This window comes from Hypanus sabinus, chromosome 8 (assembly GCF_030144855.1).
Source record: "Hypanus sabinus isolate sHypSab1 chromosome 8, sHypSab1.hap1, whole genome shotgun sequence".
NCBI lineage: Eukaryota > Metazoa > Chordata > Chondrichthyes > Myliobatiformes > Dasyatidae > Hypanus > Hypanus sabinus.
Genome location: NC_082713.1, coordinates 77,607,020 through 77,625,314, shown reverse-complemented (window position 1 = coordinate 77,625,314; position 18,295 = coordinate 77,607,020). Strand labels below are relative to the sequence as shown.

Below are 18,295 nucleotides of genomic sequence, written 5' to 3'. Positions count from 1 at the left end.
AAATAAAGTGTTAGGCATTCCTAATACCGCATTTCGTTGCCGTTCCCTCCGAAGTGGTGCGGACAGTCTTGCCTTCGATTCATTTCCCCTTCCTTCGCTCTTTTTGATACCTAGAACATGAAAATAAATGTTTACTCTTCACACATCCGCATGATGCAGAGAGAGAGAGAGAGAGAGAGAGAGAGAGAGAGAGAGAGAGAGAGAGAGAGAGAGAGAGAGCGAGAGCGAGAGAGAGAGAGAGCGAGAGCGAGAGCGAGAGAGAGAGAGAGAGAGAGAGAGAGAGTGAGAGGGAGGGAGAGAGAGAGAGAGAGAGAGAGAGAGAGAGAGAGAGAGAGAGAGAGAGAGAGAGAGAGAGAGAGAGAGAGAGAGAGAGAGAGAGAGAGAGGGAGAGAGAGAGAGAGAGAGAGAGAGCCTGCAGTCAGTGCGAAAGGCAGAGGCTGCAGCAGAGCCAAAAGACGACTGCAACACATGTGCCTCTCCCTCTGCAGTCTCAGCTCACCCGGAGGAGTGCGGACAGGAACTGATCCCGGAGCATGGCTCAGAAACTGCACCCAGACATGTGCATCTCCCGGGATTACCGCAGGTCGGGATACCCTCAGGACGCGGACAGTGTGGCGCGTTCGGAGCTGGGAGACGAATCCTCTGACAGCGATGGAGAGCAGGAAGGTCCCCAGAAGCTGATCCGCAAAGTGTCCACCTCCGGCCAGATCCGCAGCAAGGTAGGGGGAGGAGGGAGGGCTGGGGTCTCCGCTAGCGGCCATGCTGACCTAGAGCACGGCGGGGGAGAGAGGAGTGCGGGGGAGGGCACATAGGTAGGAAGATGGTCCCGGGCTGGAGTCTCCGTGGCCCTCGGCATCCATTATCAATGGGCAGTGACAGGTGCCAACTTGTTGTCCCTTTACCATGTATCCTTTCCGCAATTTGTTGCGAAGAAGGCTGCTGAAATGTTGGCAGGATTAATGAGAGAGAGGGAGAGGGAGAGGGAGAGGGAGGGGGGGGGGGGAGAGAGAGAGAGAGAGAGAGAGAGAGAGAGAGAGAGAGAGAGAGAGAGAGAGAGAGAGAGAGAAGGAGAGAGAGAGATGAGAGGGAATTGCAAACAGCAAGAGAGCGGAGGGAAGCCACAGGTTGATGTCAACGAGTTGGTGGAGACGGGGGCTCCGGCTGAGCAGGTAAACAACGTAGAGAAAGGGCAGAGAAGGAGAGGGAATGAAGTATGCAGGGAAGGCAGTTAGATTGAGAACGAGCAGAAATTAGAGAGGAGGAAGGAACCGGAGGATGGTGGGTGAATAGAGAGGGAAGGGGAGATAGAGATCGACGAAGGATATAGTGAGAGTTAGAGAACCAGAAAAAAAGGACAAAGGGAGAAATAAAATGAATAATACAGAGGGCAGAGCCAGATAGAAAGAATGGGCAAAAGGTTGTGGAAGAGGGAATGGGGTACAAGGGCATGGACAGAGAGAACGGGAGAAGGTATGGGATTGAGGTGAGTAGGGATTGACTGCTCACAGATTCCTTGCCATTGGACAAGGCACAGACTGAACTGGTGGCTGGCCAGGTGTTGTGTCCACTCTGTGTGCCAAACACGGTGGATTACAATGGTGTGCACGTAGCAAGGGGGACATAATCTGGGACACAATGGAAGAGGCTGTGGTAGACGTATCAAGTACCTGAGGTAGTTCAAAGGAAGAAAATGTCAGTGCTGCAAAGATCAGGCAGCACCAACACTCTCATATGTTCGAGCAACCATATTAACTCTTAACTTTGATAGCACTTGCCACTTGTAGTGATGCTGACCAACATCCTGTAACTGACACTGAACACTTCAGTATACTGATACCACTGTGGTAACATGCGCCCTCTTAGACACGTTGTTGTTCAGGGAAAGAATTTGATCGCGCTTACTTGTCAGGTAAATATGTACCCCAGACCCAACAACGGGGGGAGACACCTAATTGCTTCCTCAGTTCGGTGACAATAAAGGATTGGCAATAAATGCGGGCATTGTCAGTGAGGGTCCACATCCTGGGAACAAGTTGGTTAAAATATCCCATACTTCTGTTAAACCAAACATACATACACAGACTGATCCACTTACACTAAAACTGGCCCTAGTTCTGCTTCATAGTAAAACTGGTCAAGAATACATTTAAAATGATCGTGATCGGCTACTTTGCTGTTACATTCCTTCATTGTTCTCTGTCAGGGACATCCATCCACATCCTAATTTGGATGATGCTATTCCTATCAGGAATGAGCTGAGTATAATTCTTGTTCAGGGTTCAGAAGAACCCTTACTGATCCCTCCAACTGGCATAAATGGTACTCAGATCACGCCTCTTCTGACTCAGTGGAGTCAGAGCTCATTCTGATACTGGCAATAAGTAATTATAAGCTGCAGATATAGTGATTTTAGCAAGTGCAGTCAATGGAAAGGACTGATGTTAGGAGGTGAATCGCTTCCAGGAGAAACGAACCTTTGCATCAGTACAGCAGACACGCATTGATATTAAATAGTCTCTGAATGACTATTACTTTACCTCATAATTGTTACAAATGATATGTTGAAATATAGGATTCCTAAGGACACTGCATTTGTCTGAATGGTAATTGTAGAATATTCAGCATTATTTAATTAGAGAATCTTGTAAATAGGTTTGTGGAATGAGGCTGTAACTAAGAGCCATCCGTTGTGAAAGCTGCCTGGACATGATGTACAGATATGGTAGAGAGTCCCAGAGATGGAGCAGTCAGTTTTTGCTCTGACACTTATCTGCATGGAAGTTAGATTAGAGCAAACATCTATAGGTTTTCAACCTAATGCCCGTGAACAGCAGAGTTCACTTCAACAAAGCAGCCTGATTGGGAGAATATTGTGCCAGGAGCAATAAGGATCTGATATTAAGTTTTGAACCAGCTGCTTTTAGCAATGCAACATTGGCACAGGTTTATAAAAAAACTCGATTGGGGTCTCCGAGATTGTGGTCATTTACCTACTGAGTGATATGTTTGCCTTAAAGTGTAAAGGATGATGCAAGAAACATGAAAACACATATTGTGCCTGGTTTGGAGCTCTTTGATAAGACAGTAACTGTATTTTCCCCTAATAAGACAGTAGAAAGCAAGCTTTGCTCTGACTTTTTTTTCTTTTAATGTGAGTAATATTTATTCCCAGATACCGAGAACTCATATAAACCACTACGGTAGTTTCACACTGTGATTTCTATTATGTTTGAGTGGTTTCAAACATTAGAGGTAAAGAACAAATTATAGAGTGTAATTAAATCAGGAAAAATAATTAAGGAGTATGTGAGTAAAGCATCAGAGCAAAGGGCAAGGTTATTGTATGTCACTCCATTAAGCATTATTTATGCAGGATGCCTAAGGAACAAATGAAACTCTTGTTGGTTTAACTTGCAGTCTGTGGTGTAAGATCAACAAGGAGTAAACTCGTACCAAAGCCTTTGTGCATATAGTTACTAAAGGAAATTGATTTAAGAGTTGTGAGAGTTAAACGCGGATTGCATTCTAGCAGTTGGAAAGCGCAGGTTAGATATTTACAGAAATTAGACAAGAAGTTAGTAAAAGAAGAATAATTTTGATAGAGGAGTGTAACATTTACTTGAGTTAGGATAAGCAGTTTGTCTCATGTTTAAATAGAGATATAGTTCTGATGCAGATACACTGATAATTTTCTGTAGCAGTGCACCTTGAACCAACATAGGAGAATTAGTATTGATAAGTGATCCAGAGTATTGTTTAATGAGCATTTATTTAATAGTGACATTATCAGTTCAAAAAGAAAGAAAACTGAAACAGCCATGAAGATGTTATGTTTGGTTAAACCTGACTTTTAGATAGCTCACTTTACAGAGCACAAATTGCAAATTGATAAAAGCAAAGCAAAGGGGTTAAGGGTGTTCAAAACTAATTTACAATGAGACAGAGGCAGGTAAAATGATCAGTTGCTGAAAGCCAAATAACCATTGATGACTAAACAAGTGAGAGAAATATAAAATGAAATAAGACAAAAATAAAGAAGGCAAGTAGAAATTGTGGTGTCTGACAAGCAAGAAGAATATCCAATGGTGATAATGCAGAGAATGGTCTTTGAAAAGAAGCTTGCAAGGAGTGTCAAAAATCAGTAAAAATATTTGAAAATATATCAGTAACCAGCAGCAATACAGTTTGTGGATCTAAAGGCACCAACTCCACTCTGGCTTCCAACTGGGTCTAGATGTCAATTTTAACCAGCAGTTCAATGACAGACTCTGCCATCTTCATCAGGGAAGATGCCTACTCATGTCTAGCCATCGTCCCTGATGAAGATGGTAGAGTTTGTCATTGAAATATTGACTAAAATCGGTATCTATACCCAGATGGAAACCGGAAAAGAGTTTATTTGTGATACATGCCAGGAAAGTGCGAGATCTTTTTTTTTATGGATCTAAGATCTCAAATGACCCATAGAGAAGGAACTGAGTAATCAATCTGCATGAATACATTAAATTTCAGTGATATTAATAAACTGGACAAATGGGAAAATCTATGATACACAGACAAAATTCCGGTGGTACTCAAAATGTCAGGCAGCATCCATAGAAATGAAAAACCAGTGAACGTTTCAAGATGAGACCCTTCTTCAGGACTGGAAGGGAAGATGCCAGAATAAAAATAGTGGGGCTGGAGAAGGGGGATAGCTTGAAATTGATAGGGAAGCCAGGTGGGTAAGAATGGCAGAGGGATGGAGAGGAAGGAATCTGATAAGAGAGGAGAGTGGACCGTAGGAGAAAGGGAAGAAGAAGGGCCACCAGAGAGTGGTGATAGGTAGGTGTGAAGAGATAAAAGGCAAGAGTGGGGAACAGGAGGAGGGGAGGGGGACAGAACATTTTTTATTGATATTGGAGGTTACCTAGACGGAATATAAGGTGTTGCTCATCCACCCTGAGTGTGACCTCAGCTCGAGGGAGGCCATAGACTGACATGTCGGAACAGGAATGGGAACTAAAATGTTAGGCCACTGGGAAGTTTTGCTTTTGACAGATGGAGCAGTTTTGCTCAGCGAAGCAACCCCCCTCCCCCCCCCCCCCAGATTATGACAGGCCTGACAAAAGCAGAGGAAACTGCACTGGGAGCACTAGACACGATAGACAACCCTGCAGTGTTGCCTCACCTGGAAGGACTGTCTTGGGCCCTGAATGGAGGTGAGAGAGAAAGTGAATGAGCAGGTTTAGCACTTTGGCTGCTTAAGTTCTGGGAGGGAGACCAGCGGGGAGGGACAAATATACAGGGAATCATGGAGGGAGGGATACCTGCGGAAAGCAGAGGGAGGAGCTGAGGTAAAGATACTGTTTGTTCGGTGGTAGGTTCCATTTGGAGATGGCGGAAGTTGTGGAGAATGATGGATGCGGAGGCTCATGGGGTGGCTGGTAAGGACTGATAAGGCGGGGTGAAGATGGAGGGAGCATGAATGTTTGGGAAATGGAGGAGATGTGGATGAGGGCAGCATCAGCTGTGGAAGAGGGGAACCCCATTCCTTCAAAAGGAGGACATCTCTGATATCCTGGCAAGGAAAGCCTCATCCTGGGAACAGATGTGGCAGAGGTGAAGGAACTGAGAAAAGGGAATAGCAACTTCTACAGGAAGCAGGGTGGGAAGAGCTGTAGTGAAGATAGCCAAGGGAACCAGTAGGGTTATGAAAGATGTCACTCCACAGTTTGTCTCCAGGGAGACTGAGAAAGGGGAGGGCAGTTTCAGATATGGATCAAGTGAATTAAGGGCAGGGTGGAAGTTGGAGGCAAAGTTGATGAAATTGACAAGCTCAGCATGAGTGCATGAAGCAGCATCAATGCAGTTAACCATGCAGTGGAGGAAGAGTTATGAAGCATTACCAAGGACGGCTTGAAACATGGACTATTCTAGGTAGACCACGAAAAGGCAGGCATAGCTAGGGCCCATGCGGGTGTCCTTGGCTAAGGCACCTTAAGACTTTATTGATGATGGATAGACATAGAGACTGGACACTTGTATATTGAAATACACATGTATTCAGTATTGATGGATTTAGATCCAAATGCTGAATGCATTTTGAATGGAGGAAAGCAAGACATTTTGGTCTGAAGTGATTTAGGAATAAATGTACAAATCCAAATATAATATATTGGACAGGTACAGAACATAATTAATGGATGTTAGCTTATGACAGGTAAAGATTAATTACTTCCAGAATGGGAATCAGGAGAATTTTGATGGGATTAGGTTGTAAGAAAAATACATGGATATCATAGTAAACATTTTCAAGAGGTAATGAGAAGAAGCAGGAAAAGGTGAACCAGAGGAAGATGCAACTGGGATATTTGAACATGCGGTTGACGGGAACAAAATAAGCTGATTGGATGGTAAAATTTAAAGAACAAAGAGACCTATGTGCTTTACCAGTTGTTCAAGTTGAGATGGAAGAGACAGGGAAAAGAGGTTAACTGAATTTTTTAGATTATACAGCTGAAAGTTGAGTGGTCATCTCTGCATTCTTTGTTAATCTTGTAATAGTGACTGTCTCAGCACCCAACAGCATGGTCCAATTTCTCTGCACGTGGACGAGTGAGTTGAGTCAGTGATTGTAGTTTGTGCATTTAATGTTGGAGTCCTTGAGTTAAAGGGACTGGGAATGAGAGCTCAATCAGTTGATCTGCAAGGATATGAAAATAAAGCTAATAGATGGAACTGCAGTACTGACAGTGGCGGTGAGTGTGGGTGAGCAGATCAGTGGCTACAGCAATGTTGTGAAAATTGGACGATTAAAGACCAGACAGCTGTGACTTTGAAAGTGGAGATTACATTTACTTGGGAGAGGGAGGACTGTAATCTAGCAGATGGAGGTAGTGGTTGGAAAGGGAATTATGTGTGAGACACTGAAGGAGATGATCTTTCAAGGAAACGCAACCCCAATTCAGATTCAGGTTCAGTTTATTGTCATTTAGAAACCACAAATGCAATGCAGTTAAAAAATGAGACAATGTTCCTCCAGAATGATATCACAAAAGCATATGACAAAACAGACTACACTAGAAAATCCACATAATGTTTGGCAATCCCCAATCCAAAGTCCGGAGAGGCTGCTGCATATTAAATCTATCCAGTCTGGATTAAACTTTCTAGTCTCAGCAACATCTTTGCATTTTCTGCACCCTTTCCAACTCAATTACATCCTTACTATAGATAGGTGACTGGAAATGCATAAAAAATGCCAAGTCCAGGCTCGCCACATCTTGTACAGATGCAATGACACTCCATCTCTTGTTCTCAATCCTTGCTTCGTGAAGACAAGCATGCCAAACACCTTCCTCACCCCCCAGTTTCAAAGTACTATGTACCTGTACCTCCAGGTTTCTCTGTCCAGCACTGCCCAGGTCACTAGCATTTACTGTGAAAATACTGCCCTGGGTTAACTCCAAAGATGCAATACTTTACATTTGTCCTAATTATATTTCACCTGCCAGTGCTTTTCCCATGTTCCCAGCTGATCTAAGTAAATCACGTTGTATTCTTAACCAATCCTTTTCACTATCCACTATACTACCAATGTCATCCACAACGTTACCAATCATGGCACCTATACTTTCGTCCAAACTGGTTAACAGAGATGATAAAGAACAGGGGCCCCAACACTAATCCCTGTGGTACATCACTAGTCACAGGCCTTCATTCTGAAAAGTGACCCAACAACATTCTAACTTCAACACCCAAGCCAAGTTTGTAATCAGTTAATTATCTCCCCATGGATTCCAGGTGATCAGCTTGCCATGTAGAATCTTGTCAAAGGCCATTGAAATCCGTACAGACTATTTTTATAACTCTGACTTCTTCAAGTTCAAGTTTAATTGTCATCTAACCATACACGTGAATACAGCCAAACGAAACAGTGTCCTCTGGGGCCAAGGTGCAAAACACAGAAGTAACAGTCACATACAGCACACAACACATATAGCAATGATAGCAGAGAAACATACAGTTACAGAAATATTAGAAAATTAATAATAATATAGTCCAAGTGCCTGAGTGTAAATTGATAGTGCTTGCATGTTGTCTTGGAGCCATGTTTCTCCAAGAACAAGCCACAGCAGTTCCCCATTTCTTGCAATTGCAGATGCAAATGAACACAGTCCAGCTTGTCCTCTTGATGACCAATCCTCTTGGCCATCTCTTCAAAAAAGAAAACTCAATCAAATTCATGAGTCAATATTCCCACACTCAAAACTCCGCATCCTTGTTTTTATAAATTCAGGTAGATCTTTCAAAATCCCTTCCGGTAACCTTCCCATCAGTAACTTCTGTGGCTTGTCCCTGCAGACTTTCTTAAATAAAACATAGCATTAAGCACCCTCCAGTCTGCTGGTATCTCATCCATGACTAACAATAATACAAATATCTCTGCTGGGGCCATAAAAAAGTCTTTCCTGGTTCTCTCAGTGTCCTAACTGTCTATTCTTTATGACTGCTAACACCTTACCGTTTTTTAATGTAGATATGTTTCAGTGCAATTGGATACTTCATGAACTCAGTGGGTCTATTTCCATCCCATATGACTCTGTGACTCCATGCAACCTTAATCTCAGATCTTATTTTTCATTTACATCAGATGTTTTTCTGAGGCCCTCAGTTATCTTAAATCATTCCATATACTTAACACCTATCTCTGTTTGGGAATGGATAATATTCCAGACTTTCAGCTCTCAATAGCTGTGCCTTCATCCTTTGCCCTTGCTTTATTAAAATGTTTGTAATGAGGACCCAAAACCCTACACAGTGTTCCAGATTTTGTCATCTGTTGTGTCAGATACTTCATGTTATTTGAACACTATCCCAGTTTCATTACATACAGTGCCTCTGTCTTCTGTAACTTACATGAGATTTAGGATAAATATGCTGCCCTAGTCAATAAGATACACCCTACTATGAAACTCTTTTGCCGGAGTGAATGACTTCACAGTACTTTTTCCAGCTTCTTCAAGCTTCTGCCGCCTTGTGCACCTTTGCCAAAGCTATGTGTCCAGTGTGTATTCCCTAGTGATGTTAAATGTCCATCTCCATTGTGGCCCATCGTGCAGCCAACATATACATGGTCACTCAAAAAGCATTGACTCAATATGTAGAGGCTCTGTGGGTAATATCGAGAGACTCTGTGGCTGTGGTGATCCGCCAGGATGGTGATCAAGGCTTGTAGGGTGATCTGGACCAGCTGGATGAAGGATGGCAGATGGTCTTTATTGCGAACAAGTGGACAAGTTACAATTTGAGAACACAGGCCAGGGACGTGCCAGGACCTGGTGCGTTGTGTTGTCGGTCACTGGAGTGTGTGTGTGTGTGTGTGTGTGTGGTGGAGCAGGCCTCATGGGAATACAGTTACGTATTTTCTTGAAAGTAGAATCATAAGTAGATATGGTCATGAGGAGAGCTTTTGGCAAATTGCTGTGCATAAATCAGGGGATTTGATACAGTAGTTTGGATGTTATGCTGAAGTTGTATAGGATATTGCTGAGGCTGGATTGAATGCTGGTCTGGTTGCCTACAGATAGGGATGATATTGATGTGCTTAAAGGAGTCTACAAGGATAATTCTGTGACTTCATGACCTGAAATATAGGGAAAGGCCTGGAAAGGACACAATCTCATTTGTTCTCCAGAGCAACACACACCAAGTGTTGGAGGAACTCAGCAGGTCCGGCCACATCTATGGAAATGAATAAGCAGTTGACAGTTTGCACTGAAACCCTTCATCTGGCCTATAATGGAAGGGGAAAGAGAGCAGAATAAGATGGGAGGAGGAGTACAAGCTGGAGGGTGAGAGGTGGAGCCAGATGGATGAGGGAAGGGGGATGAGGTGACATGGAAAAGGGAAAGGGTTGGAGAAGAAGAAATCTGATAGGAGGAGAGTGGACCATCTCACAAAGTGCTGGAGGAACTCAGTAGTTCAGACAGCATACTATTTCTCCACTCCGCTTTGGAGTACCCCAAAACAGCAAAACACACGTCAGGCTTCTGTTGATGGATTACAGCTCAGCATTCAAAGCCTTCATTCCTTTAGTACAAACCACCAAGCTCAAACTTAGCCCTCTGAAACATCCTTTGCAATTTGATCCTCAATTTCCTATCAGTTGGCATGGATCAGTAATAACATCTCCTCACTGAGAACCAACCTCAAGGATGTGTGCTTAGCCTACTGTTCTACTGACTTTAAACTCATATCTATGTTGCTAAGCACAGCCCAAATACCATCTACAAATTTTCTGACGACACAGCTGTTGCCAGAATTTCAGGTGGTGATGAGAAGGTAGAGTGGATCCTCTGATTGAGTGGTGCCACAACAACAACTGTGCACTCAATGTCAGCAAGACTAAGGAATTGATTGTGGACTTGAGAAAAGGGATGTTGGAAGAGCATACACACTCTTCAGTGAGGTACTAGCAGTCGAAAGGGTGAGCAGCTTCAAGTTCATGGGTGTCAGCATCTCAGAGCATCTATATTGAGCACATCACATTGATGCAGTCATGATGAAGCCAGTGGCTCTACTTCATTAGGAGATTGAGGAGGCTTGGCATGTCATTAAAGATTCTTGTAAATTTCTGTGAAGAGATTTCACTGGTTGCAATCACTGCCTGGTTTAGAGGCACCAGCAAGCAGGATGGCTGTGGCAGCAGAAGGTTGTGTAGTCTCAGCCAGCTTTATCACAGGTACGGCTCTCCTTTTCCTTAAAGACTCTCACCATCCTGTTCTCACCTGAAGACCCACACTCTTTGTTTCAGGACCTGCTCCTTTCCCTCCATCATCATATTTCTGAATTGTCCATTAAACCATGACACTACCTCATTGTTCCTCTTTTGAACTACTTAGTTATTTCTGTAACTTATAGTAATCTTTTTTGTCTTGCACTGAAGTCCTGCTGCCAAACAGCACATTTCTTGAAAGTGGGGACATAGGCAGGCTTGAGTTTGATGGACTAGATGATATCCCACATTCCCATCATAGTACATAAATATATAGCAACTTTTGTCTCTAACTAAGAAAGGATATCCTTGTTATAAAAGGAGGGCTTGTGATGAGCTGAATTCTTTTCTTTTTCAATCTTTTTATTGAATTTCATATATAAAAGAAACATAATATAATAATAAGTAGGTTATAAATGCATAAGACAAAATTGAATTAATAGTAGGATAGCAATATCCTATTAAGATATCAACATAGAAACATAGTACATTATCAATCAAGTCTATAATAATTATGAAAAAAATAAAAATAATCATCAAAAGAAAAAGAAAAAAATATAAAACTACAGGCAAAAAATATAAAAAAAATACTAAACTAAACTAACTGGGCAATAATAACAGTTTATTTGTATATGATAGTGTCAAAAACTCCGGAACTCCATACCAGAACAAGAATAAGTAAAGAGAAGGTCTGGAAGAGGCCAAATTAATTCATATGAAAATGTCGAATGAACGGTCCCCAAGTTTCTTCAAATTTAATTGATGAGTCAAAAAATAGTGCTTCTAATTTTTTCCAAGCTCAGAAAAGAAATAGTTTGAGAGAACCACTGGAACGTGGTAGGAGGATTTACTTCTTTCCAATTTTGTAATATAGACCTTCTGGCCATTAATGTTACAAAAGCAATCATTCGTCTAATTGAAGGGGAAAACTGATTATCATCCTCATTTGGTATACCAAAAATTGCAGTAATAAAATGAGGTTGTAAATCGATATTCCAAACTGAGGAAATGGTAGCAAATATGTCCTTCCAATAGTTATGTAAAGCGGGACATGACCAAAACATGTGGGTCAATGAAGCCACATCTGAATGACATCTGTCACATTGAGGGTTAATATGAGAATAGAATCGAGCAAGCTTATCTTTAGACATATGAACTCTATGTACAATTTTAAATTGTATTAAAGCATGTTTAGCACATATAGAAGAAGAATTAACCATTTGTAAAATTTTTTCCCATTTTTCTATTGATATATTATATTGAAGTTCTTTTTCCCATTCTTGTTTAATTCTACCTGATATTTCTGGTTGTATCTTCATAATCATATTATAAATAAAAGCCACTAATCCCTTCTGATAGGGATTTAAGGTAAAAATCATACCTAAAAAGTCCATTGAAGTTGAATTGGGGAAGGATGGTAGAATTTTATGTAAAAAATTTCTAATTTGTAAATATCTAAAAAAGTTAGATTTAGGTAACTCAAATTTGTTGGAAAGTTGGTCGAAAGACATCAAACTACCTTAAAAAAAAAGATCACGAAAACATTTTATACCTTTCCTTTTCCATATGCTAAAGGCTTGATCTGTCAAAGAAGGTTTGAAAAAAAAGTAAAATAGGGCTATCAAGAACAAAGTTTTCCAGAGTAACAAATTTAGGAAATTGAAACCAAATCCGTAATGTATGTTTGACAACAGGGTTGGATATCTGTTTATTGAATTTAACTAAATCGGCAGAAAGAGAAGAACCCAGAACGGAGAATAGAGAATATCCCTGTGCTGAATTCTGTCCGACGCTGTAAAGTTTGGAAGAATGACAGGGAGCCTTACTGAAACTCACAAAATTTCTTATTTCCTAGATGTCCAGAGGTTGTTCCTCTTGGCTAAGAAATATCAAACTAGAAGTAATATCTCAGAGTAAGGGAAGATCATTCAGAATTGATGCAAGGAAGAAGTTCTTCATTCAGATGTTTCACTGATTTCTTCCTATCATTTGCACTGTCTTTTTATGGGTATAGGAAATATCTTTAAACAGTAAACACTGACCAGTTAAATCTTCTGACCATCAAATTTTCTCAGCTGGAAAAGCTTGGTGAGTGACATCCCCTGTAGTTATAGACCCTCTGGATCCAGGAAGACCCTGCAAAGACATTTCTTCCAACCTTCACATGAATACGATTGATATGCTGACCTTTTACTCCTGAAGCCTAATGAAAGCTTTCTTTATTAAGGCAGAGAAAGAGCATGTGTATACAAAGCAGATTCCCCCCCCCAAAAAAGCCCGTGGCTAATAAAATGTTTTTCAAGTATAGTAACTGGCTGACAGTTTTTAAAAAGTTGAATCCCACAAATAGTAAAGAATAGATAATTTGTCCAATAGATGTTAACAGATAAGATCAGCCAGGTAAAAGGACTGATTTTTGTTCATTCAAGCTCTGCAGATATTGGCGGCATTATATTCCCTAATTGATTTGGGAAATGAAGAGGTAGATAAGTGCAAATACACTATCGTTACTCAAAGTCATTTAATGGATATTTTATGATCGGATTTAACTTCATTTGCCTGTTGGCATCTCTGGAAAGACTCAGCACAAAATTACAGATTAGAATTTGTGCTCAAGTGTGTGGAGTGCTTCTTAAACCTAGTCCTTCTGATCTCAAGGCAGGAGTAATACCATTGAGGCATACTTGCAAATAGATATGTTTTGCAAACCATGTGGAATTTGCTGCAACCAGTTGACACCCTGAATCCATTTAATCACATCAGGTAAAATTTAATTAGTCCTGTGTTTTAATACAATTGCCTTCTTAAGAATTCCCAGTCACTGGTATAGTTCTGTTCTAAATAGGCCTTTTATATTTCGATAAGCTTTGTACGTTAGGGTAGGAGAACTAAAGGCAATTGTTGCATCAGTGATAAACTCAGAACTGGACTGGCAGGGGCAAAAAAAGGTTCTGTTGAGAAGGCGTGATGCTGCAGTGCTTTAATGTTACCCAAGTGATAATCATTTCTTCTGGCTTGTTTGCTTGTATTTTACATTCTACTTCACGATTTAATTTTTAAAAAATAAAATAAACTAACTTTTCTCACAAAAGAGCCACAGAAAATCAACATCTATCCATTTATGTCTTGCTATTTCGGTATGTGAGAGAGAGCACTCGGTAAACACATTCCCTTCACATGCTGATTTACACACACGTGCACACACACACACACACACACACACACACATCGCCTTGTCATTCTGCTGTCATTGCATTGAGTGAGTGCACTTCACTGTCTTCCCTGGTATATTCTCATAATGGGCCCGAAACCGAGTTGATAAGCTTTGGATTGGCTTGATGCTGCCTTGCCCCCCATTCTCGGCTGAATATTCCATTTCTTCAGTAATGGGGATGTGTAAATGTGTGTGTTGTTTACTGTAGCTAAGGTAGATGCTTCTGTTTATTTTGTAATAAGATTGTGACTGTATTTTGGATTGCACCTGGTGCCTGAAAAAAGCATCTCATCGCCCTAGTCGTCGAGACTAGAGGAAGTTCAGAGTTCACATTGGATAAGAATAAACACAAAGCTATTGTTGTGCTTCTGGTTGATAACTATTTGTAAATTTTGGCAGTTTTCTTTTCACTGTTCTTGCTAATCTTTATAAGTTTGGTTTGTGACACACCAAATAAACACCCTTGTGCTAAAGTGCTAAGCGACTCCAGCCATTTTTTCTCCGGTCGTATCTACCATTTGAACAATGTCCAAGTGCCTCTTTAAACACAATGATTGTATCTGATGCTACCACCTTTCCTAGCAGTATGTTCTAGATATCAACTGCTCTGCTAAAAATAACATACTCTCAGATCGCCTTTAAAATCCTTTCCTTACTATTTGGCTTCCAAACAAATGGAAATCTCTTTTTTGTGTCTATCAAGATGATCACGTACATTACTTAGCAACCTCTTGAAGTTCCCTTGTGTAGTTTATTTCCTAGAGAAAAAGGTTTACAGCCTGTACAATACTCATCCTTAATAAGGCCCAAGGGTCACAGCCAAGACCAAACACATCTCTCCCATTTGTGACATTCTCTTAGTACAACTCAGAGGCCTTTGGATCCACGTTGTCCCTCAGTGGAACAACCATCAGTACTAATCGAATTTTATAGCCTTGTAGTCTGGTTGATTACACACTCATCAACACTCATCCACTCAAAGGGCTAATATGCTTTGGATTGGCTTGATGCTGCCTTGCCCCCCATTCTCGGCTGAATAGTCCATTTCTTCAGTAATGGGGATGTGTAAATGTGTGTGTTGTTTACTGTAGCTAAGGTAGATGCTTCTGTTTATTTTGTAATAAGATTGTAACTGTATTTTGGAGTGCATCATATTCTGATTCCTGTGAAGTCATTAAAGATGGTATGTCCTGGTGCCTGAAAAAAGGATCTCATTGCCCTCAGCGTAGAGAGTGAGCTAGGGGAAGTTCAGAGTTCACATTGGATAAGAATAAACACAAAGCTATTGTTGTGTTTCTGGTTGATAACTAGTTGTAAGTATTGGCAGTTTTCTTTTCACTTGTCTCACTAATTTTTATAAGTTTGGTTTGTGACGCACCGAATAAACACCCTTGTGCTAAAGTGCTAAGCGACTCCAGCCCTTCAGTCCCTGACTCCGGGGACAGAAGCATCTCTGGAGACAGACTGTCCACTGACATCTCCTATAAACCCACTGCCTCCCATAACTACCTTGATTAAACCTCTTCCCACCCTGCCAAATGTAAAAATGCTATTCCCTATTCCCAGTTCCTCCGTCTCCGCCGCATCTGTTCCCAGGATGAGGCTTTCCATTCCAGGACATCTCAAATGTCCTCTTTCTTTAAGAATCATGGTTTCCCTTCTGCCGTCATCAATGATGCCCTCACCCGCATCTCCTCCATTTCCCTCACTTCGGCCCTCACCCCATCCTCCTGTCACCACAACAGGGACTGTGTTCCCCTTGTCCTCACCTACCACCCCACCAGGCTCTGGATCCAGCATATTATCCTCCGCAACTTCCACCACCTTCAACAGGACCCCACAACTAAGCACATCTTTCCCTCTCTACCCCTCTCTGCTTTTCGCAGGGATCTTTCCCTCCATAACTGCCTGGACCACACGTCCCTCCCCACAGATCACCCACCTGGTACTTATCCCTATAAGTGCTTATCCCTAGCACTTATCCACAGTGTAAGTGCTAAACCTGTCCCTACACCTTCTCTTTTACCACCATTCAGGGCCCCAAACAGTCCTTCCAGGTGAGGCAACACTTCACTTTTGAGTCTGTTGGGGTAATCTGTTGCATCCGATGCTCCCGGTGTGGCCTCCTCTACATCGGTGAGACCCGACGCAGATTGGGGTCCGCTTCGTTGAGCACCTCTGCTCCATCTGCCACAACAGACAGGATCTCCCGGTTGCCACCCACTTCAACTCTGCTTCACATTCCCATTCGGATATGTCCATACATGGCCTCCTCTACTGCCATGATGAGGCCAAACTCAGGTTGGAGGAGTAACACCTCATATACTGTTTGGGTAGTCTCCAGCCCCTTGGCATGAACATCGAATTCTCCAACTTCCGGTAATTCCCTCCCTCTCCCTTCCATCATCCCACTTTCACTCTGCCTCCTCTTCTAGCTGCCTATCACCTCTATCATGATTCTGCCTTCTTCTACTGCCCATAAAATGCTTTCCCCTTACATTCTTTCTTCACTTCTCTGGCCTATCCCTTCCCTGCTTCCCTTCCCCCACCCCTTGATCTTTCCTCCGATTGGTTTTTCACCTGGCACCTTCCACCCTCCCCCACCTTCTTTATAGGGCCCCTGCCCCCTCCTCCTTCAGTCCTGACGAAGGGTCTCGGCCTGAAACATTGACTGCTCATTTCAACGGATGCTGCCCAACCTGCTGAGTTCATCCGGCTTGTTTGTATGTGTTGATTTGACCAGAGCATCTGCAGTGTACTTTGAGTTCACTCAAAGGGCTGATCTCTAGCATCAATTAACCTGCGCACGTGCCTGTAAGAGGTGGGAGGAAACTGGAACATTTTCCAGAAATGCACGCAGTCACAAGCAGAATGTGCAAACTTCACTGACAGCATTAGAGAATAGGATTAAACCCAATTAGCTGGAGCCTTCAGGAAGCTGCACTATCTGCTGTACCTCTGACATACCTCCAGGAGAAGCAAAGGGTTTGAAAACCCAGTGTCTACAGCTGTGACCATATGCCAGAACATTTCCTGAAGACCAGTGACGGGGGGAGATGCAATAACATCTTAAGAAATAAAACATGGGGGAGCTTCTCAGAAATGGGGCGTATCCTGGGGTAAAAAGAGAAAACATGAGCAAAACATTGCAGACCAGATGGCATCTGTGAAGAGAGGAACAGAGCTAATATCTTAGGACTAAAGTCTCTTGGGAGCTGAACTGCTTATCTGGTGTGACTCAGGCCACTGCTGTGTATGCACAGATGATCAATTCATTTGTGTTAGTGAATACCTATGGTGGTAATGGTGCACTCCCCCTGGTCAGCTCTCAGCTCTTGCTGCTTAGCAGCGTGTTACCAGGTAACTGTAAGCAGTACTCTAGTTGGAGTGGCCTGGAGGTTTATGGAGACAGAAGGACTTTGAATAGGCCCTGCCTATGTCTGTAGGAACTCCCTCCATCAGACTATGGTATGATGAGAGCCTCACAGTGAACAGCACTGAAGTGTATTGACATCCAGACGATAAATATTGTTATGCATTGTCAGAGTATTGGGATGCACAGCACACCTTGCTTGCCATCTCGAGTTTGAGAGTCTTAGAGACATACCACACAATACAGAAACACGGCCTTGAGTCCACTTGGGCTATGTAGATGATCAAATACCCTTCTATACATATCCCATTTACCAGCACTTGATCCATGACGCTGCAGTAATCCAGAAGCTCATCCAGCTGCTTTTTAAACACAACAACAGCACCAGTTTCCATTACCCTGTCATACAATTCATTCACAGCTCCACCCTCCCTCTGACCAAACAAAAATCTCTGGTCCCCTTCTTAGCTAGATCTGCTCCCTAGTCATAGATGCGCAGGGTACATTTTCTAGCTACCTTCCCCACTTGTGCCTCTCCTAATTTTGTATACCTCCATCAGGATGCCTCTCAGTCTCCTTTGCCCCAAGGAAGGCAAGCCCAGCTTGTTCCGTCACTTCTTACAAGTGAAGTATCCCATCCCAGGTAACAGCCAGGTGAAATTCCTTCAGCCACGTGAATCTCCTTCACCGCAGTCATGTCCTTTCCATGGTGTCGTGATCACTTAAATTCTTTCAGGTGGACTTGGTGATGCCTGGAATGTCAATTTTCATCTTTAACAGCACCCTGTCTGTTCTTTCCCACAGCAGAGCTCATCTCATTCTTCTCATCTATTATATGACCTCTCACTCCAGGGTGCTGGCACACTGCCTTTTTACCAGTCTCTGGCAGGCCGTGGACCCTTTGCTCTGTCTACCTCAAAAGGCAGGACCTCCCGGGCCCGAACAGACT

The 18,295-nt window shown here is 42.4% G+C and overlaps 1 protein-coding gene across 1 annotated transcript in view; it reads left to right on the top strand.

Moving 5' to 3' along the window:
- Positions 1-278: 278 nt before the first annotated feature.
- The window catches only part of si:dkey-172j4.3 (diacylglycerol kinase eta), a 171,204-nt gene continuing 153,187 nt past the window's right edge, over positions 279-18,295 (top strand). The window contains exon 1 of the mRNA XM_059977382.1: positions 279-719. Within this exon, the coding sequence (XP_059833365.1) occupies positions 534-719 (186 nt within the window). The 5' untranslated portion in view covers positions 279-533. The remainder of the gene's footprint in view (positions 720-18,295) is intronic.